Below are 24,939 nucleotides of genomic sequence, written 5' to 3'. Positions count from 1 at the left end.
CCAGGAGGAATATTCCCAGTGGGATTGCATTGTGAACAGATTGTCCAATCTGGTGAGCAAGAAATGTTGAAGACAAATATTTGCCAACATTCTTTCAAACTCAGCTCTCTTTAACTGTTAAAGATCAAATTGTGGGCTCTCCGTACTGGTCAAGTCTCCATTTCTACTTCTGCAAGGAAAAAGAATTCCTTCTACTGGATCAAAACTTTCCTTTTAAACCTTGGGAATGTGGAGCTTAAGACTTAAAAAAACACCCAAAAACTCTGCCAAAAATTCCAAGAGGAACTTCCACATGGAAGGTTAAAAGCAGCTTCCAGCAGTTCTCCTGACTTTACTCAGTCTGTCCATCCTGTTCCACATGTTTACAGTGCCATAAGACATCTTCTAAGTTATTTACTCTTCGTTTCATCCTGGCTGCAATAAATTGGGACTATTTATAAAGTTCTTCAGTGTTTGGGGCCGTCCTTCCCAGCCCAAGCTCCAGCTGCCTTTGAAGCAACAACAGCTGAGACTCGAGGTCACCAAAGTGATTTTCCAGTGATTGCAACTGATTTAATAACATATTATCAATCTATCTAAACCTTACCTCAACAATTTAGACTCAAGATAAAATCTGTTGCCCTAAAAGGAAAATAAATAAGAGCAGTTGCTCCCTTTTGCCTTGGAAAAGTTTTGGATTTATTCCTAAATCCAGTGTGTAAAATGTGGCACTGAAATGCTCCCCCAGTGTTGGACAAGCTGATAAAATTCCACAAAACCTAAAGCAGACAAACACTCATAAACCCCCAAAATGAAAATCCAAGTGTTACAGGGGAAAATGTTCCTTCCCTCCAGGAGTGACAGGGAATTGGGTGAAGAGGAAGCAGAATTGGGAACGGAGCTTCTCCACGGCTCTTGGGTGAGATGAGGATTTTGGACTCCTCATGGACGTGTATGGCCAGGTGGAAATGTCTATCCTGGGGCATGAAAACCCTGCTGTGGAAAAATCTGACAGAACAGTCCCAGACTCCCAACTGGAAAACACATTAAGGATACAACTTTAAAATGTCTCTAATTCCCAGGTGAAGCCATAGGACACAAGGCCAGAGTTTGCACTCATGAGAGGACCTTAAACCAGCCCACTTTTAATTATTCTCTGTTTATGACAGATTACCCCAATTGTTGTCATTACTGCAGATGACACAAAAGATTGGGGGGAGCAGGCAGACGCTGGAGAAGATCATATGGATGGCAGATGATTATTTGGGAGCTGACAGAGCTCATTAATGTCACTGAAGGCCTCATTTGCATTCCTCACTCCTTGGCTGCTCATGACTAAGAGCTCGTGTGGGGGGAAGGTGGGAGAGGGCCCCTCTGGGGGAGAGTCCATCCCAGCTGATCCAGCAGCTGATCCCACCCGGGCTTCGGGCTTCGCTGGGAACGGTGGGATCTTAACCCCTGGGGCAGGGGAGAGGGCAGGGAAAGGGAGGAGAGAGAAGAGAGAGGAGAAAGGGAAGGAGAAGGAAATGGAAAAGAGATGGGAGAGAAGGAGCAAGAGTAGAAGGAGAAAGAGGAGAAAATGAGAAGAATGAGAAGAAAAAGAAGGAGAAAGGAGGAGAAAAAGATGGAGAAGAGATGTGGAAGGAGAAGGAGAAGGAGAAGGAGAAGGAGAAGGAGAAGGAGAAGGGGAAGGGGAAGGGGAAGGGGAAGGGGAAGGAGAAGGAGAAGGAGAAGGAGAAGGAGAAGGAGAAGGAGAAGGAGAAGGAGAAGGAGAAGGAGAAGGAGAAGGAGAAGGAGAAGGAGAAGGAGAAGGAGAAGGAGAAGGAGAAGGAGAAGGAGAAGGAGAAGGAGAAGGAGAAGGAGAAGGAGAAGGAGAAGGAGAAGGAGAAGGAGAAGGAGGAGAAGGGTGCTTGGAGTGATTTACCAAGGCACCCACATGGCCATGGCTCAGATAAAAGTCCCACAGATCCAGATGACCAAAGGCCCGCCCATTCCCCAGAAGAAAATGGCTCTTTTACCTCCCCAACACAAGGTTCATTAGCAGGAATATCACCCCACATTAATGACTAACCAGTGTCAGAAAATGGCTATTTCACCTCCACAACACGAGGTTCATTAGCAGGAATATTGCCCCACATTAATTACTCCCAGTGCCTAGCATCACTTTAAAACCCCAGAGCACGCTGAGTAAAACAGGTTTATCAACAAAGGACATGCCAGAACTTGGTGGAAAAGGGCCCTGTGCAGGCTGGGAGCCGTTCACCCTTTGCCTTCCCTAATGGAGCTGTGGTTGCTCACAGATCGTGTGGACATGTTTACATATTTATCCCTCACAATGCCGAGGGAATAACTGACACCGGGTGATTTATTTGTTTAATGTATCCTGTTAGCGATTCTGAGAGCTATTTCCTTGAATTAAAGCATTGTTCTACCAGATCCAGAAAATATTCCTGTGGAAATCCTTCTGTTGGACACATTTGGAAATTCACATGGAAAACAATCAAAGGCACAGAGCACAACCCCGGGGATTCACTTCAAATCTGCAATGAAATGTCCAAACCTTACAGCACCACCTCCCAAACTACAAGCACTGAAAAAATCCTGTAATTCTGCAACTACAAGTTTCTTTTATAGATCTGATGCCTTGTGAAGGTTGCCCTAGAAGAGAGGCTGGGCAGAGCTCCAGAACAAAGCAGGGATTGATTCCAAGGATCTCCTCCATGGATCCACCTCGGGCAGCAGCAGAGCCCAGCCAGGGCTGCCCCCAGGATGAACCCAAATGGCCCCAAAATGCACGAGCGCTGCCGGGGTCTCTCCCTGGGCTCAGCTCTGCTCCATGTGCACATTGCAGTTCAGTGGCCAACCCCACTGCAGCCCCTGCAGTCCCACCCTGCTTGTTTTTCTCTCTGCAGCCCACGGGCTTTGTGCTCCTGGGCTGGGATTGGGATCATTTGTCCTTGGTGCCCAGCTGGAGCAGGAATTGTTTTGTGTCCCTGCTCTGTGCAGAGCTCCCCATCCCCTCGTGTGAAGCCCAGCCCCACACACTAAATGTCATGGTTTGGCAGCTCAGAATGTGAAAAATAGAAAAGCCAAAACCTGAGGCATCGGATCCCCCCTGCACCTTCCAATATCAACAAATCTACAGAACAGATTTCTTCCCAAGCACAAGAGCCACAGGAGCACCTGAGGAAGGTGTGATTGGAAAGCAGGGGTGATTAAAAAGGTGTGATTGGAAAGGTGTGATTGGAAAGCAAGCAGCACCACCCAGCCCCGCTCGCTGCCAGATCCCAGTGTGCTCCTCCTGCAGCTCCTACAGACACTCCTGACCCGCCGGAGCGCGGGGCTGGATGAGGAGTGAGCAAAATCCATGGGAACCACGGGGCCTTCAGCTGCACTGCCCCTCCTCCCCACCGTCCCAACACAGCCTAATTATATCTTTTGCAAAGATAAGTGCAGATGTGCTAAGAAAGGCTCGGAGCCCCAGCGCCCGCGGAACAGGTGGAGCCACAAGGCTCTTGAGCAACTCCCCAACAAATGGACGAGCCTGCCCTTCTCCCCTCGTCGTATTTTTGGGACTCCAGTCCGACCAGTCACTCGAGCTGTCCCCTCTCAGGTTTCTCACACCTGCAGCCTCCCTCCGGCGTGCAGGGGAGGTGGCAGGGAGAGGAAGGGCTCTTTGTTGGCTGGGGAGTGGGGCCAGCGGGTGCCCGAGCTGGGAACGCCGCAGCCAGAGCGGGCACGGGCACCGCATGCAAATGAGCACAGAGCTGTCTCCAGTTATTCTTTCAACAAAAAAGTGCTTTGGAAATGTAGATTTTTTTTCTCTGCTAGCCAGCGTTAATACACGAGATGGGGGCAGAAAGGCCTGGGAAGTGAAATCCCTGCGGAGAGAGGAACGGGATGAACTGGCAAAGCCACTGGCAGGGGGTCACTGAGGAGGTGGCACTGGAGGAGATCCAGCTGTGGGGAACACGGATGAAATCTTAACAGGGGCTCCAAAGCTCCAGGAACAATGGGGCCTGTATTCAGGCTGGCTTCAGAGATGAGAGGGGAAGATAGAGACAAAAAAATGAAGTGAAAGCTTTCCACTGCTAATTGCGAAAAATGCCAGGAAATGAGTGAGCTGGAGCTGCCAGGAATAATGTGGGAGACTGAAATTGGGGATGAGTGTTTGACATCAGCTACAGCCTCTGGCAAAATACAGCCAAGATTTTGGGGGGCATTTTTATTCTCTTTTCTCTTTTCCAAACAACAGGGAGCAGGAAAAAGGAACTTTTTGGTTGGATTGCTGAGGAGCCTGGCATTCTAAGTTCCCTAATTAAAGACAGGTCCTTTCTGGGACACACCATTCCAGCTGCTGGGAAAACTCAGCCCCAAGAAAAACGTCTCCAGAGCTGCTGAAGACGTCATGGCAGTGATTAAACAGCACTCGCCAAGAACATCCAGGACACATCCAGGTCCAAACTGGAAGATTCTGGGAAGCAGGAGGAGATGTCTCACCAAGAGAAGGCACAGGGAATGAAAAGGAGAAGGAAAAACCTCCTGGTTACAGGGAATGCCACAAAAATGGTTGCAAGAAGGAAGAAGCCCCAGCTTCTGTCACCACAGGGAATGAAAAGGAGAAGGGGAAACCTCCTGTCTGCAGGGAATGCCACAAAACCAAAGGGCTGCAGCATCCCAAGAAGGAAGAAGGCCCAGCTGGGAAGCAGAGGCTCCCAGGGAGGGGAGGAATTCCTGCAGTGTGACTCGGCTGGGCCAGAAGAGCAGCAGAGCCCGGGCAGTCACTCAGTGCCATAGTAGCAGTGATGTTTCTGAGTCAACAGCCCCGAGCCTGAGCCCCGGGCCAGCTGCGGGGTAATCCGAGCGGACTCTGAGGCAGAAATGTCCCTGTCACTGCCCAGCTGGGCTATCTTTAGCCAGCCCGCAGTTAATCACCTAAGCACCGCAGTGGAAAGTGGCTGGGAGCTCCAAGGGGCGATCCTGGTCTATTCTCAGTGCCCTGGGATGGGCTGAATCACCCTCCGGAGCTGCTGCCGCTCTCTGCAGCAGGCTCCTCTCTGTCCCAGGCACAGGAAGGGACCCCCAGAGGTCACCTCCCACCCACAGAGGGACCATCCCAGCTGAGCACCTGCACCAGCAGCTGCAGGGCACTGTTGGACACCCCACAGCCCCCCTGTCATCAGCCACCAGCAGCCTTCACCCCCAGCCTGGCAGCCTGCTGTGCAGCCATTCCCAGCCCTGCCTTGTGGGAATGTTGTGGGAAACGGTGCCCAAGGGCTCCCTGCACCCAACCATGGCCCTCCACGTGCCCAGGGCCAGGCCACCCTCCAGCTCTCAGAGGAAGACATGGGGCCTTTCCAACACAACTTGCTTTGGCAAGTCTGCACCCACCATTCCCAGTCTTCTTTCTTGTCTTTCATGTGTTTGGAAATAGACTCCAGAGAAAAACCTCAGTGACCTCCCACTGATGAGAAGAGTCTGACCAGTCCACAGCTCCCCTAATCTGCTCCACCCTTCCCAAAGATGCACCTTTTTCCTGTTGTCACCTTCCTAAGCACCACGATTTTTATGGGCAACTCACGTTGACCTCACAGCTTTTGCAGCCTGACCCTTGTCCAGTGATGTGGGCCTGGACACCTCCACCTCCTCCAGGCTGTCCCCAACTGGCTGCTCCCTCGTTGTCCTCCATCCCTTATCTTCCCAAGCAGGCTGGGGGATGAAGACTAAGACAAAAAAACTGCTGACTATTTTGGTCTTTCCTGTACCATTATCATTAGGTTGTTTCACTCGTGGATCAACACTTCTTTTCTGTATTTTCTTTCCCTGCTCCATACCCCCACTGGGGTCTCCTCACCACTCACAGCTTCGTCAGCCCAACATCCTCCACATGCCCAAAGTTTTCCATGCCTCCCTTGTTCTCAGTCTTTCTCACTCTTTGTCTGCTCCTTTCTTGCATTTTGACTCTCTGATAGCTCCTTGCTTCACCTTGCTTCCTTCCACTAGAATTCCTGATCTTCCTGCACAACAGGATGGTTTGCTCCTGAGCTTTTCTTCAAAAAGCAGCCATCACTTAAGACTGGTCTGTAATTTTTAGGTGGCTGAAGTGGGATGAAATTAATCTTATGACAATGACAGTCCTGAGAGCAAGTGGGAGTGGAAGGCCTGGGCACAAACAGAGGAGCTCGTGCAGAGCCCTGGTGCTGGCCAGTCCCAGTGTGATCCCAGCTCCTGTAACCCACCCTGGGGCGAGCAGCAGGACATCAGCCATGGGGGCCCCATGCTGTTTGGGAGCAGCAATGAAGCATTTTTAGGGAGGTCATCCCCAGAGGTCAGCCTGGAGCAGGAGCCAGGGCAGAGGAAGCCGGTTAGGGCAGAACTGGACAAACCTGCGGAGTCCTGACTGCACCCACCAGTACTGGTTGGGGTGCTGGATCACCACCCAGGTCATGAGAATCGGGTCACCGAGGCCACCAGCAGGGGCTGGCAGCTCGCTGAGAGCCACGGGCTGTTGGAGGAGCCAGGACTGCCCAGCCATTCGTGCACAGCGCCGTGACTGCGGTTCTGCATCTCCAGAGCTGGAGAAGCCGCTGGATTTGGGCAGGCCTGGTGGGAATGGTGCTTCCCAGCGAGCCAGCCCTTCAGTGGCATCAGCCAGGGTCCCTGGGGTGGGCAGCAGGGCAGTGCCAACAGCATCACCCCTCCCAGGAGAGGATGGGGATGCTGCTTCACACGGAAGAGGCAACAGCAGCCGGGAAAAGCACTGGGATAAGCTCAGCAGATGGATCCAAAACTGGAAGCTCTGAACTGATGGAGGAGTCACTGCAGTTTTTCAGGGAGACCCTTGGATAGCACAGACACCTTAGAAACAGACTAAGAAATGCAGAGATGGGGCTACTCAAGTACTGCCTTTCCAAGATCCCAAATGTTGCTGGGAGCGAAGGGCCTGAGCTTCAATGGGCATTGCAGAAGATGTTTCACCAGGAATCATCATTCCCACACAATAAACAACACAACATCTCCCACAGAGCACTGGGAACTCTTGGAAAGCAGCAGCTAATAAAAAGTCTTGCTCCTGAATTAAACCCAAAAAGCATTTTATATCAATTTTGTGTGTTTTAATGCGTCCGATTGTACGTCAGCCCTGCAAAGCTCAGCTTTGAAGATGCTACAGGGAGAGATGAAAGCTCCAGATTCCCAAAGCCAAGCTCCACTGCACCTTTCTCATGACAATGAGCTGCAAAAAACGAGGCGTGAACACCAAGAACACCTAAAGGTGGCTGATAGAAGTTGATGAAGCTTCCCAGAGAGGTAATTTCTGATGTGGAGATAAGCCTAAAGGTTTAATCTGAAATGCTAACGAGGAAGGAAAACTGGAGACATTCTGAGGAAGGATTTCAGGAGATAGCATCTCCTGTAGGGTGGGATGGTTTTACCACAGGGCAATCCCATTTCCCAGTGTCCTTCCCCCTGCAGGGAACAATGCAGCCGAGGTGCCACAAATCAGAGGGGTAAGTGACAGTGCTTTTATGGTGCCAAATGGAAGTAACAAAATGCAGGAAGCATCCTGTCAGATGTCACTTAGCAGCGCTATCACCGGGGAATCTGGGAACGGGATTTGCCTGCATAGTAGGAATTCCTCGGTCCACCGAGGGGGAGAAGCAGAAATGGCAAGAGAGGCGGAATCTAATCTTGGCCTGTCGAATGAATGAAAGATTCCTCAGTTCCAACTTTATCTCAGGGTTTGGCACATTATCCTTTCACTGACCACGCTGACTGCTCCTTGCCCTGGGGGATTCTTGCCTTAATCACAAGACAGGAGGAGAAATAAGAAGCAAGAGAGGAATTCTCCTACTCAGGGTCTAACAGTGAGTGCAGAAGGTGGAGGGAGCACACAAGGGAGGGAGCTGCAAGGAGAACACTGGGAGTGATTTCATAGGGAATTTAACACACTTTGAACACACTGCTGAAGACAGAATTTCCAAGGTCAGGAGGGATTTTTACATTAAGTGAAGCCCCAGCACAGCTTTACCCCCCACAGTCCTCAAAGAGCAGTGAGAAGAGCCCAGAGAGCTGCAGGCTGGGATGGAGGTGCCCACTGGTTTGGATGGGATGGAAGCCTCCACCCAACCCTAGAGCTGAGCCTGAAGATGCCAAATCCCAATCCCAACTCTCTGCAAATCACACTGTGCCCACACTGTTTCTGTTTCTCTAACTAAACGAGGCCAGGCTGGGTCACAGCAAGCACATTTTACTGTGTGAGCAGAAGTGTTTTCTTCCCGAGCACACGTGAGTGCAGGGCTGTGAGAAAGCCCTGGAAAACTCAGGATATGATGAAGCAACGACCTTGGTACCCACCTAGGATTTACCTGGGCACTGCATTATCTCATTTGCTGCATGTGGGGAGCGCTGGGGAGCTCACACGTGCGGGGAAACCAACTTGGATCCTGGAAGCAACATCCTTGTGCTAACGAGGTGCTCCACCTACACTAATTAGCCCTGCCTTTCAACAGCCTTAATTAGGTGGGGCACCATCCTGGGCTGTTGTGGCTGGACGCCTTCCGGTTCTGGAGCTGGCTCAGGCACAGCCCGGCCGAGGATTCCTACCGGGAGCTGGCTGGGCTGGAGAGGGGCTCTGCTTGTGCCAGCCCCCAGCCAAGCCCAGGGGCTCTCCCTGCCCCAAAATCCTTCATCCCCAGCTCCCTCCATGCTCACATCTGTGCAAAAACACCTCCTGCACCCCTGCAGGCGCCCCAAAACCTCCTCCTCTGAAACCTCGAGCTGACTTTCACAAGAGGCCCAGGGCACGGAAGGAACTCCCCAGCCAGACCACACAGCAACGATCTGAGCTCAACCAGAGGAAAAAACAACCCAAAGTCTGAGAGATGCGCAGGATTAACTGTGCTCTGTGTCACCGTTTCACAAGAGTTTGGCAAGCCACGGGCAGAAAGGTCCTCGCTTGGATCTGCCTCCAAAGCCAGGTGCTGCTTTCATCCCCACACCCACCTGGGGCCATTAAATCAGGTTTTAACCTGGACATAATAAAACTTCTGGTCTAAAGAGTCTGTCAAGAGTGAAAGTCCTTTGTGGTGAAATAAATGCTGGAGTAGGAAATGGAGGAGGAACCTCAGGGATGAATCCTGGAAGTTCAAAGCACAATCCTGGATCTACCTGAAAAGCTCCACTTGGCCACTGGCACTGGATGCAAAGACAAAGTTTATTAATAATCCTTAGCTCTTCATGAGGAAAATGATTCAGAAATGTTAAACAAGGGGCAGAGCAGGGCTGCCCACATCACCTGAGCCACGTAGAACAGGCCACTGGTAAAATGTTAGACCTGCTCAAATCAGGTTCCTTGGCTCCGGGAAGGTTAAAAGGTCACAATTTAACACTAAATTTGCCTCTATTTCCTCTCAATTTAATTTCCTGAAGTTTCTCAATATGAAAGTTAAGAATGTGGTTTCAGGAAGCATCCCAGCTATAATCCACAGGAATCCTTTATGGTACATAGCATTCTTTGTGTCCCCATGCCTTGCTCAAGCCATGGAAAGACAGGACACAAAGTCACCCCTTACACTGTGAATGAGCATTTCAATGATATTAATTATAAAATATAACAAAATTGTGGTTTTTTCATGGCTAAATGTAATTACTTGAAAGCATTATCCTTTAGGATGGCAGCTTAAAAACCTGCCTCAGTTTGGAGTTTTAATCTGTTTTCCTGCAATAGGTATTTTATGTACCAATGGGAAATGTCAACCCCGCCGATTCACCTCGGCTGAACTTGGTGCCCTTGCTTTGCCTCTCACCGAGATGCCTGGGACTGTCATCCCCCAGATGAAATCCAGGGATATCTGCAGGGAGCAGAGTCACCCAAGAATGCAGAATGATGCAAAAAATGGCCTGCTTGGAGGGATTGGGCTGCGAAGTGAAGCCGTGAGTCAGCGCTATCGGCGATCTGGGATTGCAGCGTGGGACACGCGCGAGCTTGGGGAGCAGAACCAGCACACAGAGCTTGGACAACCTCAGCTTCCTAATCCACAGTCCTCCAGCTTTTAAAAACGCTGAATATTTTGCAGGTGAGCTGGGTGGTGGCTCCCCAAAACACACAGGTTTTGTCCACCCCCACACCGTAACTCGGATTTTGGGGTGAGCCTCAAGCCCCAAACTCAAACTCCTCCGTGGCTGACAGCAGAGCTGAAACTTCCCCGTGCTAATCCTGGGTATTCATCTCCCTCCTGCACAGCTCGTGACTCACTGGCCTTTCTGTTTCCCCAAGTGCACGTAGAACTTTTGGAATAATGAGCTGAAAATCACGGACTGAGTCCCACGGGGAACGGGGTGGGGAGGAAGAGGGAGATGGCAGGAGCCTACAGAGCAGCATCATTTGTTTTGACAGCTTTTAATGTTCCATATTAAACCCTGCACGTGCTGATCTCCGCCTGGGAGCTGAGGCCAGCACACCCTGGCTGCCTAAAAGGTGTGTTTGGGACACAGGACCACATTTTCCCCGAAATTACCAGGGAAACAACATCAGATTCATTCCCTGCTTATCCATAATCAGAATTTGATATTATAGAACACCAGATATTAATTTATTTGTAAGTTTTTTTCTAGATCTGGACTATTTTAGCCAAATGTGAGGAGTCCTGTATGACAACATTCCTTGAATCTGGGGTCAGTCCTGACCCAAATCCGATTTTTACACCACAGAGATGCCTGGAGGGGCAGATGGGGACAAACGTGACCCAGTAATGACAGGCAGACTTGAAAGTGTAACCACTCCCCAAATGGCTGCAGCCAGCAGAGCTGAGAACAGCCTTTCACTCTCAAAAACCATTTGATTAAAGCCCTCAAAATACATTGATTTAAGCACCTCAATCTGAGTTCAAAGAAATCAAAATGTCAGCATTAAAAGCACCTCTTATTAACAGTTCCAGTTCAAATATCAGATAGAACGGACATGGAAATGGAAATGTTCCCCACTGAAGGTCAGCTATGGCTCGGCCTGCTGGGGATTATTCCAGGGCTTACTTTTCCTGCTCTAAGTTTTATACTCTGAGGCATTTTCCAGAATTTCTTACATTTAGCAGCATAAGAGGCACCTGGTGTCAGCCTTGGCCAAGGTCTCTGCGCTGTCACTCACACTGTCAGGAGTTCTGTGCAGGAAATTCAGCACAATTCCCAGAGTTTGGGTGGATTTCAGGCTGATTTCAGCACGTGAATCCCCACTCGAGGCAATGTGCACCAGGAGCTGTTCTAGCAGCACTCAGAGCCACATTTGGAAGTGTCACAAAAGAGGGAGCAGCTGCTGCTGGAAAATGTGGTGTGAGCAGCATCTCTGCCTGGGTCCCTCCTTCCTGACCCAGAGAGGGTGAGGAGCAGCTTTTTGGATTTCACGGGATGATCCCACTGGAAGGGGATGGAAATGTTGAAAAGCTGCGTGCAGTAGAGTTGAAACCCAGGAAGCTGCAACAGGAATTTTGGGAAATACTCAGCAGTGTTTGAGGAGGAGCCGGATGGGGATCCTGTCCCACAAAGTCTGAACCAGACACACTCCAGTTCAACTGGAAACTTCTCCCTGGAGTTCTCTTCTTCAAGAGGATCTTTGGGAAGAGAAGGGAGGGAAACATTTCACAGCTGTCAAATGGCAGCAAAGTCCATTTCCAACAAACCCTGCACTTGTGTGTGTTTATTCTTGGAATTCTCTTAGCAGGACCGGCCCCACGCTGTGCTCAGTGACAATCCCCACAGAACAGACGTTATCCCACATCCTCTTGGGCTGTCCCAGACCAGCACAAATGCTCCCAGCATGGATCCAAACGTCCTGTTCTCGAGACAGCAACAGCAGGGACACGATTTTGGGTCACTTCTTGTAAAACTTGTACAGGGAATGAGGCGGGGAGGGAGAGAAGAGGCACAGGAAAACAGGCTGGCTTTTTCACTTCCCAGAACTCTCCCCTGGCTTTTTTCAGAGAACACAAAGATTCCTCTGATCAACTCCTGCTTTTGTCAGCCTAATATCTGGTATTTAAAGAAAAAGACATTGCTTGTAAAATGTGACATTTCAGAAGCATTTCGGTATGAAGTGCTAAGCCTGACCAACCTCCCTAAACACACGCTGGAGGCACGAAAGGTCTGACTGGGTTGGACCACTTGGAATGGAAACATTGGGGTGTCTGGAATATGCTCCAGGGGACCTGGCAGCTGCAGCCAGAGCCTCTCTCCAAGGGCTTGCAACCTGGAGCCTTTGAGGTCCAGGGAAAAAGTCTGTTTCAGAAAGCTTTTGAAGAGTGTGAAGGTGTGGTGGAGGAGTTTAGCATGCACAGATGATTAATTTGCTCCTGGAAAGGGAGATTTCTGACAGCAGGATATTTATACTGGAATATCTACATTAAAATGCACAGTCCCTTTAAAATTCAATTTAACCATGGAGTTCCTTAGCACTGAATAATGGATCTTGGATCCCAGCAAGCCTTGGGTCAGATCCTGCTCCTGGCTCATGTTTGTCACCTCCAGAGGCACAGTTCTGATTACAAAATCAAAAGATATTAATTGTCAAATCAACACCCTGCAGGATTTTGGAGGGGTTTTTTTAATTCTGAGTTCCTAAAATGATTCTGTGCTCCAACGCACAGCAAAGCCAATCAATGCTACTTTTGGATGTGAGAATATATCCCACAGGGAGGAGAGAGGTATTTAAATAGTTTTTAAAGGCTACTACTTAAAACATTTAAATGTTGGTAATCATACATATTTACAGTGAACTGAATGAACTTTGAATAAACTGACAGGTTTGATTAATAACCATAAATAATTAGCAGCTGTTTCCCTTCTGTCAAAAAAGGTATTGCAATTATAGCATCCTTAAGGCTGTCATTTACAGGCACTTCTTGGAGCAAATATTACAATGAAATGTTTCATTAACTCTTAGTGTAACATTCCTCCCCGCTTGCACAATGATGGTTACATTAATTAGCACACCTTGCTTGGCTACAGAAATCATTTTTAGTTCATCAGGAGATGAAACTGGTGATAAAAGCAGAACATTTCTGGGTGAGTTGAACATCGAAACGATCAATATGTTCATTATTCAGTGTCACTGTTTGGCAACTGCAGAGCGTGAATCAGAATGGAGGCAATTCCATATGGAATAGAGGGAAAAGTTCCAAAGCAACCCTTTGCTTCCTCTTTTAATTAGACCTTGATTTTTTAAGCTCTGAGAGTTTTAATCTTTGTAATTGTTATTTTGTAATTGCAGGGTTAAGTTTGGTCAGCAGAATGTCGCTGCAGAGGACAGCAAATTCCAATTCTGCCCTTCAGGAACAGCCCTTTCCCCTCTTTACATTCCCCTCCAACCTGGAACCAACCGCTGCTCCCACCAAGACTAATAAATATAAAAAAATATTTAGGAATTCCTGCCAACTACAAACCCAATGATTTGGCTACTGAAAATCAGAACTCAACGTTCAAAACACCTTTTAAAACACAAGAAGAAAGCAACTTCCACTGGGAACCAGGTCCTGCAGGAGGACCAAGGTTTGGCCTTTGGGGCTGGCTGTGGGATGTGAGCAGTGCAGTTCCCCGGGAATGTCTCCACAGGGGTTTTGGATGCAGCTTCTCCCATGGTGTGTCCAGGACAGAATGCTCTGCACTGAGGAACTTCCCAGAGCTGTGGGGCTGAGGTGCTGCTGGGGGCTTTGGGGAGGCCACGGCAATTCCCAGTGCTGGGAAACGCTGTGACATGGAAGAGGAAAGGGCTCAACCAGCAGGACACTGTTCATCCCCGAGGCACGCACAGACCGTGCCCTGCGACCTAAAAAAATAACCCGGCCTGCCAGAGGTTTGGTTTGGGTGGTTTTGTTTGGTTTGGGCTGTTTTTCCCTCTGATCCAGGACACAGCTCTCATTCTCATCTGGAACTGATTCAGGGTGCCGAGGAGTGCGCTGTCAAAACCTCCCCCAGCAGCCCTGACGGTTGTGTGCAGCAAACAAAGGAGACACAGATTTTATCAGCGCTGATATCAGCCATGGCAGAGCCCAATTGTCTCCGCAGGGCCCTTCCTTGCGCAATGCAGCGGGACGGGAGCTGGGAACGGGACCTGAGCTGGCCCCAGGGAGCGGAGCGAGCCAGGACACAGCGGGACCGTGCCACCCGGGACCGTGCCACCCGGGTCCCTCTTCCAGGGCAGGAGCTGGGAACGGGACCTGTCCTGGTCCCAAAGAGCAGAGTGAGCCAGGACACAGCGGGACCGTGCCACCCGGGTCCCTTCCCCAGGACAGGGGGACAGGAGCTGGGAACGGGACCTGAGCTGGCCCCAGGGAGCAGAGCGGGCCAGGACACAGCGGGACCGTGCCACCCGGGGTCCCTTCCCCAGGACAGGGGGACAGGAGCTGGGAATGGGATCTGACCAGGTCCCAAAGAGCAGAGTGAGCCAGGACACAGCGGGACCGTGCCACCCGGGGTCCCTTCCCTGCCACAGCTGCCTGGGTCACTCGGAACGAAGCCACCATCAGATAAACCCTTTGATAACCCTGCTGGATCGATGGTTTATCCTGCGTAGTGCGTGTGGGCTCATCAGTGCAATGCCAACCTGACCACAAACCCAGAGGTCTGGCTGTGTGACCCCTCCAAAACTCATCACTGCTGCTGTCAGAGCAGCCCTGCTCCTCCTGGCAAGGCAAAGCTGCTCCCTCAGCTGCCTGAGGATGCCATCTACATGTGTTCTCAGGGCTCAGCTCCCACTAATGCCTTAGGATTTAGCTTTTATGATTTTTAGATTTTTACTTTGGTTTTTTTTTTTTTAATATATATTTTTCAGATCCTGTGCTGCTTTAGCATGCTAAAGCTCCATAGCCTGTCAGCTACTGTTCTCCCATTTTATTCAGACAAAACCATTCCTCTCTAGGCCTGAAACTCTAGGACACCTCTCTGTCTCAGGCCCTGAGAGATGCAAACAACAGTGAATTGGGGGGGGCAAACTGAGAATAAATTACTTCATTAGCTGAAGCTGTAATTGGAGGATTAAGCCCTGATATGTAAACGGACCAAAGTCATAAAAGTGTGAAAATCTCATGACCCTCACCCATCTTGGGTGTAGCCCTCAGAGGCTTTTGATTGCCCAAGGTGTGCCCATTGAAGGCCTTCAATAAATACCTGCTTTTATTCTCTTAATTTTCTGCAGCCTCTGTTTCAGGTAGCCACTCCAAGGCACCACCAGCCCCTCGGGAGCCATTCCTGATGGGAAAAAGGGAGCAGAGCTGCCTCCAGCCCTGGGCATGACCCAGGCAGCCTCGGGAATGCAGCGGGCCAGCGGGAATGCTCAGGGAGTCCCGCACACCCGGGGCTGCAGGAGGCAGCTGGCCCCGGGCAGTGACAGGCTCCTGATGGCAGCAGCACGTGGAGCATCTTCATGTGACATCCACAGGTGGGGCGGAGGGGAAAACAGTTTTTATCCGTTGCTATGGAGTCATGATTAGCTTGTGTGTCTTCAGAGCCTGCCGAGGAGAAATGAAGGCTATTTTCTTATATAGATGTCATGAAATCAATCCCGGCAGAATTTCGGGAGTCAAAGGCTAAGCAGGTTTGCCTGAATGCCTCCTGTCACTTGATACACAAATAAATCTAGCCAGGGGACCTGAAACAAGTGTCACTTGTCAGCCAGAGCCGGGCTCACAAAAATGACTTTTTAGTCTGGTTCGGAGCTGTTTATGCACACAGCAACACAACAAACGTGCGTTCAATAAAACACAGCAATTATCCTCACCCAAAATGAGCCTTAGAAAATGAAGCAAAAAACCAACCCTTATTGCAAAGGGTGACTTCAGAAGAAACTTTTCCCTTATTCTCTCCAAATGCTAAAAGCAAACCTGATGTTCTTCTTTTAAAATGTGTCTGCCTCTAGCTCTTTGGCACAGGTTTGCTGCTGGGAGGGCCGGCAATCTATTTAATGACTGCATTGACGTCAATAGCATAACTGAAATACTTACTAAGATGCATGAGTCCAACTTTCGGGGGGTGTGTTCCAGGCAGGCGGGCGCAACACGCGGAACGGACTCCCGGCAGGAATGAACTCCCCCCGGAGAGCCGGCAGGAGGCTCGGCATGGCCCCGGGATGGCCGGAGCTGCTTCAGCCCCGCTCGGAAATTCGCCTTGAAAAGCTCTTTTCATCTGACAAGCGGCAGGAATCGCTTCAGAGCTCACCAGCCATCGTTTAGGCGCGTCATTAAGCTCATTATCTACCTGATTTCTCACTCGGTTTTGGTTAGTTTCTGAATAATCTGCATCGTGCCTGCGCCGCAGCCTTTAAAAATAATATCTGTAGGTGCTCACAAGCCTCCGTTTGTGCACGCAGCCAGTGACTGTGGCTCAGCTGCTCAGGAACTCCTGGTTCCTCTGCACTCCTGTAAGAGCCCAAAGCACCACAGCCATTTGACTTTTACAGTCGCTCTCCGAATCAAAAGGTCAAATCTCCAGCCAAACTCCCAGCAAAGGAACCGCAGTTCAAAGCGAATGCCCTGCTCCGTGCGTGCCCAGAGCCATCCCGCACGTGCCAAGCACAGGAGGATGGTGCAAGAGCAGCAGCTCCGTGCTAATTACCGGGGATTCGGAGATATTTGTAACCCAGAGCTCACTTGGACGCACAAGGCTCCTACAAAAACTTGTGGCTCTCAGCAGCACGGGCATTATCCAGTCTTTGTTTATGCTCTACACAAAGGTTCGTGCACGAGTCTGTGTACGTCCTACACCCACAGGAAAAATGAAAGACTGCGAGTTTGGAGGTCGTGTAAAGGCATGTGAGAAGAGCAGACAAACGTGCCGAGGTACAGGAAAGCAGAGCTAAGGCACAAGGAAGAAAAACACCGACCCTTCCCTCCCATCCCCAGAGAGGAATTTGAACAAAGCTTTAATCCCCTGAGCCCTGAAATGCTGCAGGTGACATATCCCAAAGGGCAGCAGCCCCCAGGCCTGGGGCTGCGGCAGATCAGCAGAATTGTGCCATTAACTGTGAGGAGAACTCACAATTAATTGTGAGGAGAACTGTCATTAGTGAGTGCTGTTTGATCCACAGCTCTGTGCTTTGCTCCTGTCACCACTGGTGACATTAAATGTGGCAGTGCATCAAACTGGAATGGGAAAACAGTGCCCATCCCAGGACTGATAGTGGGGGAACAAAAGAGGTCGGGAAAAGTTTGTACCAATTTGTGGAAGAATGAGAGGCTTGGACTGACGGTGGCAGCCACTGAAAGGTGATTTAATTCAGAGGGAAAAAGGGTCACTAAAGGGAATAAACATGGAAGAAGAACAAAACCAAGCAGGAAAAGCCAGACTTGCTGCTGGTTAAAGGTGTTATTGGTTGAATCATTGGGTAGGAGCTGCAGACCTTTCACTGGGGCCAGGGAGGGGAGAGCTGGAGGGAGAAGGGAAGGTGCTGACCGATTCCTGAGCCCAAGGTGGCACAAAGGTCACCCAGAGTAACTGTGGCAGAGGCCACACTCAGCAGAAACAAAGGGGGACAGGAGAAACCAAGCTCAGGAGAAAGAGCCCTCAGGGACACTGCGTGACACGGTGTCTCATTGTTGCTGTAACCCAGAGGTGGCCCCGCACAGCTGCTGGGGATGCCACACACACGCAGGAACCCCACAGCACTCCCACCATCCTGCCCAGCTAATTAAGGATTGATGGACTTTTGCTATGGCTTTGTGTTTCCAGGTTATGGTTTCTCGGTTAATTCATAAAAGTGATTTTGTGCGTTCCTGTGAGCTGCAGCTATAACAAAATAACAGGAAAAATCTGCCACATTTACTTCAGCCGATACCAAGGACAAAACACAGGATGTTCAATCCATATTCCCCTTCCTTCTCTGGCTGTGCTTGCAAGGTTAAGAAAGCTCTGAAACACACACAGTGACACCAGCAGTGCCTTTCAAAGCCCTTTGTCCCAGGAAAAACCCGGCCAAAAGATTTTCTGCTTAAAGAAAATGAAAGCAAAAATGGATTTCCTCATTTCACCACAGCTCACTTATTCCACCACGGGCCTGGGTCCTCAGTGATGCAACACCAGCAACAGATTTGGCTGTTGTTGCTTGGAAAATCCTGGAATATTCCAGCTGGAGTAAATAGCTGGCGTGTATTCCTTGCAGTGCAAATGCTGGATGTAATTTGCTTCCCTCCAGGGCAATTTTATTAATGCAGCCTCGTTTGCTTTAAGCCCTGAGTTCTGTATTTCTCAGAACAGGATATAAATCACCCCATTAATGACAAATCAAAGGAGACATCCACAAGATGCTCACAGTGATGTCAAAAGGGGTTGTGGTAAAGCCGTGAATCAACGGGTGACACTGGAGGGTTAAAATCAAATTCCAAGCTTCAACAAATCTTGTGAATCTAAACCCAGTCCACTCCAAATACAGTCTTTTATCTAGAGAGATGTGAAGCAGCCTGGTCCCAATCAAAACACGACTGCTTCCTTCTGCAAAACCTTCAGGAAAAGCACTCTGCATCCTCTCAGCCGCTGGCACAGAACTGGAATGGTTCTGATAGGAAAATCTCTCCTTCAGTTCATCATTTCCAAAGCAGAAGCCATCAACGGGGAAAAAAAAGGTGCAAACACTGAAAAAGTTCCTTAAAAATCTCTGTCCTTGCTGAATTAAATGGAAACTTCCTTAGAAAGTCAAGGGTTGTGATTGTTTTCTGCTGCCTGGAAAGGAAGTCAGTGTGACAGTGGCTGTGAAGAGGCAGAGGAAGGCAATGACCTGAATTTAACCAAAACCCCAGGATTTTCTACCCACAATGCCAATATTGGTATTTCATGTAATTTATGTAGGAAATCATGCCATTTCCTATTAATCTCAAAAATGCATCTCCTTCTTACCTACAAAGTGTCACAATTTACCAAAGCTGTAATGATCCAACTCACTTTTTAAGATTTTACTTGATGATTTCGCCTAAAAGCAGCTAAGAATCGTGGTTAAAAACCTATTTACTTGAGGGGCCACAAATCCAACCTTTACAAGGTAACACAACACTTGCTCTACAGTTCTGTGTGTCAAACACTTCATTACTAAAGGAATTTTCATATATTCCCAGCATCAGAAGCTTGGATCAGCTAAAAAGTACCAAGTGTCCTACAGCTCTCATTTGAAATAGTGTAGAAAAATATCCCCAAAGTGTTAAAAAGTTGAGAGCAACTTTTTCCATGGAAAGTGTTAAGAAAATGAACCTACAAATTCCTGGAAGGGCATTCTCTCCTCATTATTAGATTGTCTAACTTATATAAACAGATCCATTGAAATGTTAGGAAATTTTCCATGATTTTTTTTTTCCACACAGGCACAAATTCAAAGCTTTGCTAGACCCAGCTTTAGATCAGGTGATGAGTCCCATTCTTGCTGGCTGTGACAGAAAGAGAAGGAGTTTAAGACTGTGTTGTCCAGTTTTGTTTTTGCATCAGAGGTTTCCATCTCCCATTAACAAGTTTGGAGGAACCTAACCTGGAAGTGTCCAGGACTTTGTGTGTCCCCTGAGAATAAATAACACAGCAGGAGAGGAAATGATAGTTATCCAGGCTTCACACACTGTGAAAATTAAGCTTTGTTAGTCCCTCCAAGCATGTAATTATTGGAAGGGCTGAGATTAAACCTTACAAATGGGCACTGATCCAAATCTTATCTCCTTCTCTCAGGAGCAACCTTTGAATTAGCGCAAGTAGGGCCAGCTCTGATCCCGAGCAGGGTTCTACAGACCCTCAGCCTGCCTAAACCCAGGTGTCCAAGCAAATAAACCTGTCCTAAGTGATCAGCTTCTGCTGCTCATCCTCGTCCTTCCCCCTGCCTGAGCAGCCCTCACGGTGCTGCCCACCCCACCTCGCCCTGGCACCCCCTTCCCAGAAGGAAGCCAAGGAAATCTCACCCAGGAAAGGTTTGAGTACACAGATCACATGGAAACAAACTGAAATAAACAGAATAAAAAAAGACCCAGCTGTGCCTGAGCCTGTTCAAGGCTCGTAGGCTGGGGCTTGTCCAGGCCTGTACTCACAGGGACTCACAAGAACAGCAGCCACTGTGGCCATGACTATCAAACCAAAATCATGTTCATCTCCTGTGCTAATACACCAGCAGAAACCCCAAACCAAACGATTAAAATAACAATATTTGGAGTCTGATAGTTCTCTCCTGCGAGTTTTGCAGGAAGAACCCAGACCTGCACCGGGGAGGGGGCAGGAGAGCAGCTGTGAGCAGAACTGGGCAATAAATGTTGTGTGCAGCCCATCCCCAAATCCCACACGTACCTTGTGGGTTCACTCTGGAGACAGGTGGCTGACTTGTGGCTGGAGATCTCCTAAGAGGGAAAAAGAATTCTCTGTCAGGAGGTGGGATTTTATCTTCCCAAATCATGCCAGCTCCCCCAGTTAAAAATCCTTTTCCATTCTCCCAAGACAGCCCAAACACTTCACAAAGATTTGTTGAGCAGCATTGACAGGTCTGTTAGGAAAAGCCAGAGATGGCTGCTCCCTGCCTTTTCCATGGGCTGGAAATGAGGAGAAATGTGAAACCATCCCATGCTGCCTTTGCAACTTCGTGTTCAAAATATACCTGAAGGCAGCAAGGCAGCTCCCCCACAGCCAAGGCCTTTTCCCATAAAGCTTTTCCCTATGGAGTCTAGAATGGACCCTGAAGTGATGCCAAGCTGCTGCAAGGCAATGCCACAGGTAAGGTCAGAAATGTGCCTTTAAACCCTCAGTTAACACTGCAATTGCTCCTGAAGCGAGGAAGAGGACTGCAGTCACTACTGCTTAGCTCTGAAACAGCTGAACGACACTTCACGGACTCTGAACAACAATCTCAGCAGCAATTCCTGGATTTTGGAGGGACCAAAAGCTATTTGAAAAAAAATTGGTTCAAGTCAAGCCAGCAGGGTCTGACTGGAAAAAGGTGCAGATTCTCTCCAAATGTCAACACAGTTCTCTGTGAGACTTGCCAAACAAAACTGTTACTTTTTCAAGCTGAAACCATCATCAGAGACTTGCTTTCTAAAGGAGTTAAAAAGAGTTGACACCAAAATCAAGACACTTCAGTTTGGATTCACTGCAGTACTTCAGGCTGACCAGAAATGAAACTTTGGGCTTCTGCTTCCCTAAAGAAGTTTCAGATCCATTTTAACTGAAGCCAGATTTCCCCACACTCTCCCTTCGCCAACCTCCTTCCTAACCCCAAATTTCGGAGTCAGCCACTGAACTGCAACATCCATTATTCGCCAGCTCTCCTTTGAAGCTGGAATCAAAGCAGGCAGAGCGGCTCAATTGTGCTGCAATTGTAGCTCCGGGGGGTTCTTCAGAAGTGCTCCGGGAAGGCCTCGCTGCCCAGGTGAGGTCTGGAGCGCAATTCCAGCCCTGCTTCCAGCGCTCCGAGCCGCCCGGCTCCGCAGCCCGCTGCGGCCGCAGCCTCCCCGGCATCCCAAGGCTGCTCTGGCAGGATGTGCAGCACCCGGGCTCTCTGGAGGGTTCAGCACAGGGCACACACGCTGGGCGCCCAATTCCCTGCAAATGTGCCCCGACCTGCCTCTGCTGAGCCTTTGAAAAGCCAAATCTCGAAATCTCTGAAAAACAGAAACTCCCCGAGAGGGACAGCACGCCGCGGCTGCAGCACTCCCAGAGCGGAGGGATGCAAGCTCCAGGGATCTCCAAGCCCTGAGCTGCACAGACATGCCTTTGGGGGGGTGGGGAGGGACGAGCCGCTCTTCCGTGCGCTATTCCCCGCTCCAGGGCCGGCACCGCTCCCGCCATCCTCAGATCCATGTGCCCATCCTGTTTTGCGGGCAGGGCGCGGGATGGGAGCGGCGAGCTTGGACAGCGCTGCCCTTGCTCAGCCCCACCGCGCTGCAGGGCTCCCGCTGCCCTCCGTCCCTCCTGCCGCAGGGCATCACACCGAGCAGCCTCCGGATGCTTCCCCACCGCGTCCCGGGCTGCCACTGCCAAACTCCGGCGCTCCAGAGCCATTAATCACCCGCTCCTCTTTTCCAATCAGGAAACTGCCTCAAGAACCCTGACGTTCAAGTCCAAAAAATATGACTGCCAGTTGTTTTTTTTTCCTCCAGGCCTTAACATTAATATTTTCCAGCAAATATGTGGGACAGCATCCTCTTTTTCCTTGCTCAGGCCAGGAGGGGTGGAGGAGGAGGAGGAAAAAAGAGCAGAGAGGAGAAGAGGGGGTAAAGGAAAGCTGAGATTCTCATGATCCCCAGAGCAGAAGTTTCAGTAAAATATCACATATCATGAGACAGATGATAAAATCATGAGCTGGCAGCATGGCTGTGACCCAGAGCTCTTTGGAAACTGCAGGAAGCTCCGCAGCACCTGGAAGCACATTCCGCCATGGACTGGGATGTTTGGCATCGGGTGGTTTAAAAATTTAATGACTTTTACTTTGGCCAGGCAAACACTTTATACCTCAATCAAATCTGGGAAAGCTTTCCAAAGGACACTGTAAGATGCCTGTGTGTCCTACAGGTTACACCCTGACTTCCTTCCGGCCCTGTCCAATTTCAGATTCCTCATTAGGAAGTGCCAAAATGCCCGAGCTTTCCAAAAAAGCAAAGCTTAAAAAAAAAAAGGAATATTTAAGCCATCTGTTTTTTTATTAACCTCCACCTTGGAATGCGGCGGTTCCTTCCCATCAAAATCTGCCAACAGGAATCAAGAGCAGGGAAAACCTCACGCCTGGATAAAATACTGGGCTTTATGTAAAATAAAGATGGTGAGCTCGTGGTGGGCACCAGGTGATGCCACTCACACCTGGAGTGGAGCGAGCCCTCTGGGGACATCCCTGCACCTCATCCTTCCCTTGTGGGGCCAGTGGAGCCTGCCAGTGCCAGGGTGGGATCAGAGGGACGGGTGGGTGCACCGCAGACCTCGCCAGGAATCAGTGATGACCTGAGGCTGAGCAGCTCTCCCGGGGCCCAGCAGGCCAGAGGATGACGGTGACTGGCTCAGTATAAATAGCCAAGGGGAAACGGAGGTTCCGGACAAAGGCGTAAAAAGGAGTTTGTTTGGTTTCTCCTGTTCAGCAGGTAGGAAAAACAACATCCTCCTCCTGAGTGCATCACCTTCCTCCTCCAGAGCAATCAGTGTCAAAGGAAGTGACGTGGGATTCAGTTTGGGCAGCCCTCTCGCAGCTGAGCTCCAGGATGCTCTGCTGGGAAATCCTTGTTGTGCCCAGAGCCCCAGGTTTGGGGTGCCCCCCTTGACATCTGCCCTTTGGCCGTGAACAGCTCACACGAGGTTGGCTCCCTTGGTACAGCCTGGTGCTGGTGACACCAGCTTTGGGGGTTTGATCCCTCTACGGGCCAGTTAAGAGTTGGACTTGATTCTGCTGGATCCCTTCCAGCTGGGACAATTCTGGGATTATTATTGCTCTGTGAAGCAGTGGTGGAAACGCAGGGCAGGACCATTATGGAATGCCTGGGATAGCCAAGGTGGCCACGTGACGAAGATCATGGAATTGTTTAGGTTGACAGAGACCTCTGAGGTCACCAAGTCCCACCCAGCACTGCCAAGGCCAGCACTGACCCATGTCCCCCAGTGCCACATACACAAGAATTTTTAAATCTCTCCAGGGATGGGGACTCCATCCCTGCCCCGGGCAGCTGTGTCAGGGCTGGAGAACCCTTTCTATGAAGAGGCTCTTCCTGATATTCAAATAAACCTCTCCTGGCCCGGCCTGGGGCCGTTCCCTCTGCTCCTGTCCCTGTTCCTGGAGCACAGCCCGACCCCCCGGCTGTGCCCTCCTGGCAGGAGCTGTGCAGAGCCACAAGGGCCCCTGAGCCTCCTTTGCTCCAGGCTCAGCCCCTTCCCAGCTCCCTCATCTTCTCCTGGAGCTCCAGATCCTTCCCCAGATCCATTTCCTTCTCACTGTCCAACCCCTTAATGCATTTTTTTTGTGGTGTGGGGCTCCAAACTGTCCCTATGATTCACAGGGGACATTGCACAAGAAAAACACAATGCCTGCTCCACAGGGAGGACCTGAGGGATGAGGGGATGAGAGGTGAGGGAATGAGAGGATGAAGGGATGAATGGATGAGGGGATGAGAGGGTGAAGGAATGAGGGGTGAGCAAATGAGAGGATGAAGGGATGAGAGGATGAGAGGATAAACAGATGAGGGGATGAGAGGACGAGGCAGTGAAGGAATGAGGGGTGAGGGAATGAAGGGATGAGAGCAGGAGGGGATGGGGGGATGGAGTCAAGAGGGGATGAGAGGACGAGGCTGTGAGGGAAAGAAGGGATGAGAGCATGAGGGGATGGAGCCATGAGGGGATGAGGGGATGGAGCCATGAGGGGATGGAGCCATGAGGGGATGAGGGGATGGATACCGTGAGGGGATGGGACCATGAGGGGATGAGGGGATGGATACCGTGAGGGGATGGGACCATGAGGGGATGAGGGGATGGGGCCATGAGGGGATGGAGCCGTGAGGGGATGAGGGGATGGAGCCATGAGGGGATGGGGCCATGAGGGGATGGGGCCATGAGGGGATGGAGCCGTGAGGGGATGGGGCCATGAGGGGATGAGGGGATGGGGCCATGAGGGGATGGAGCCGTGAGGGGATGGGGCCATGAGGGGATGAGGGGATGGGGCCGTGAGGAGATGGGGCCGTGAGGGGATGAGGGGATGGAGCCATGAGGGGATGGAGCCATGAGGGGATGGGGCCATGAGGGGATGGAGCCGTGAGGGGATGGGGCCATGAGGGGATGGAGCCGTGAGGGGATGGGGCCATGAGGGGATGAGGGGATGGGGCCGTGAGGGGATGGAGCTGTGAGGGGATGGGGCCATGAGGGGATGGGGCCATGAGGGGATGAGGGGACGGGGCCATGAGGGGACGGGGCCGTGAGGGGATGAGGGGATGGGGCCATGAGGGGATGAGGGGATGGGGCCATGAGGGGATGGAGCCGTGAGGGGATGGGGCCGTG

The 24,939-nt window shown here is 50.4% G+C and overlaps 1 protein-coding gene across 3 annotated transcripts in view; it reads right to left on the bottom strand.

Moving 5' to 3' along the window:
* The window catches only part of PDE4B (phosphodiesterase 4B), a 172,680-nt gene that overhangs the window by 33,100 nt on the left and 114,641 nt on the right, over positions 1 to 24,939 (bottom strand). For all 3 annotated transcript variants that reach the window (XM_064429162.1, XM_064429161.1, XM_064429163.1), the window contains one exon: positions 20,266 to 20,315. In XM_064429162.1, the coding sequence (XP_064285232.1) occupies positions 20,266 to 20,315 (50 nt within the window). The remainder of the gene's footprint in view (positions 1 to 20,265; positions 20,316 to 24,939) is intronic.

This window comes from Passer domesticus, chromosome 7, assembly GCF_036417665.1.
Source record: "Passer domesticus isolate bPasDom1 chromosome 7, bPasDom1.hap1, whole genome shotgun sequence".
Classification (NCBI taxonomy): Eukaryota; Metazoa; Chordata; class Aves; order Passeriformes; family Passeridae; genus Passer; species Passer domesticus.
This window is presented reverse-complemented; position numbering and strand designations above follow the sequence as displayed.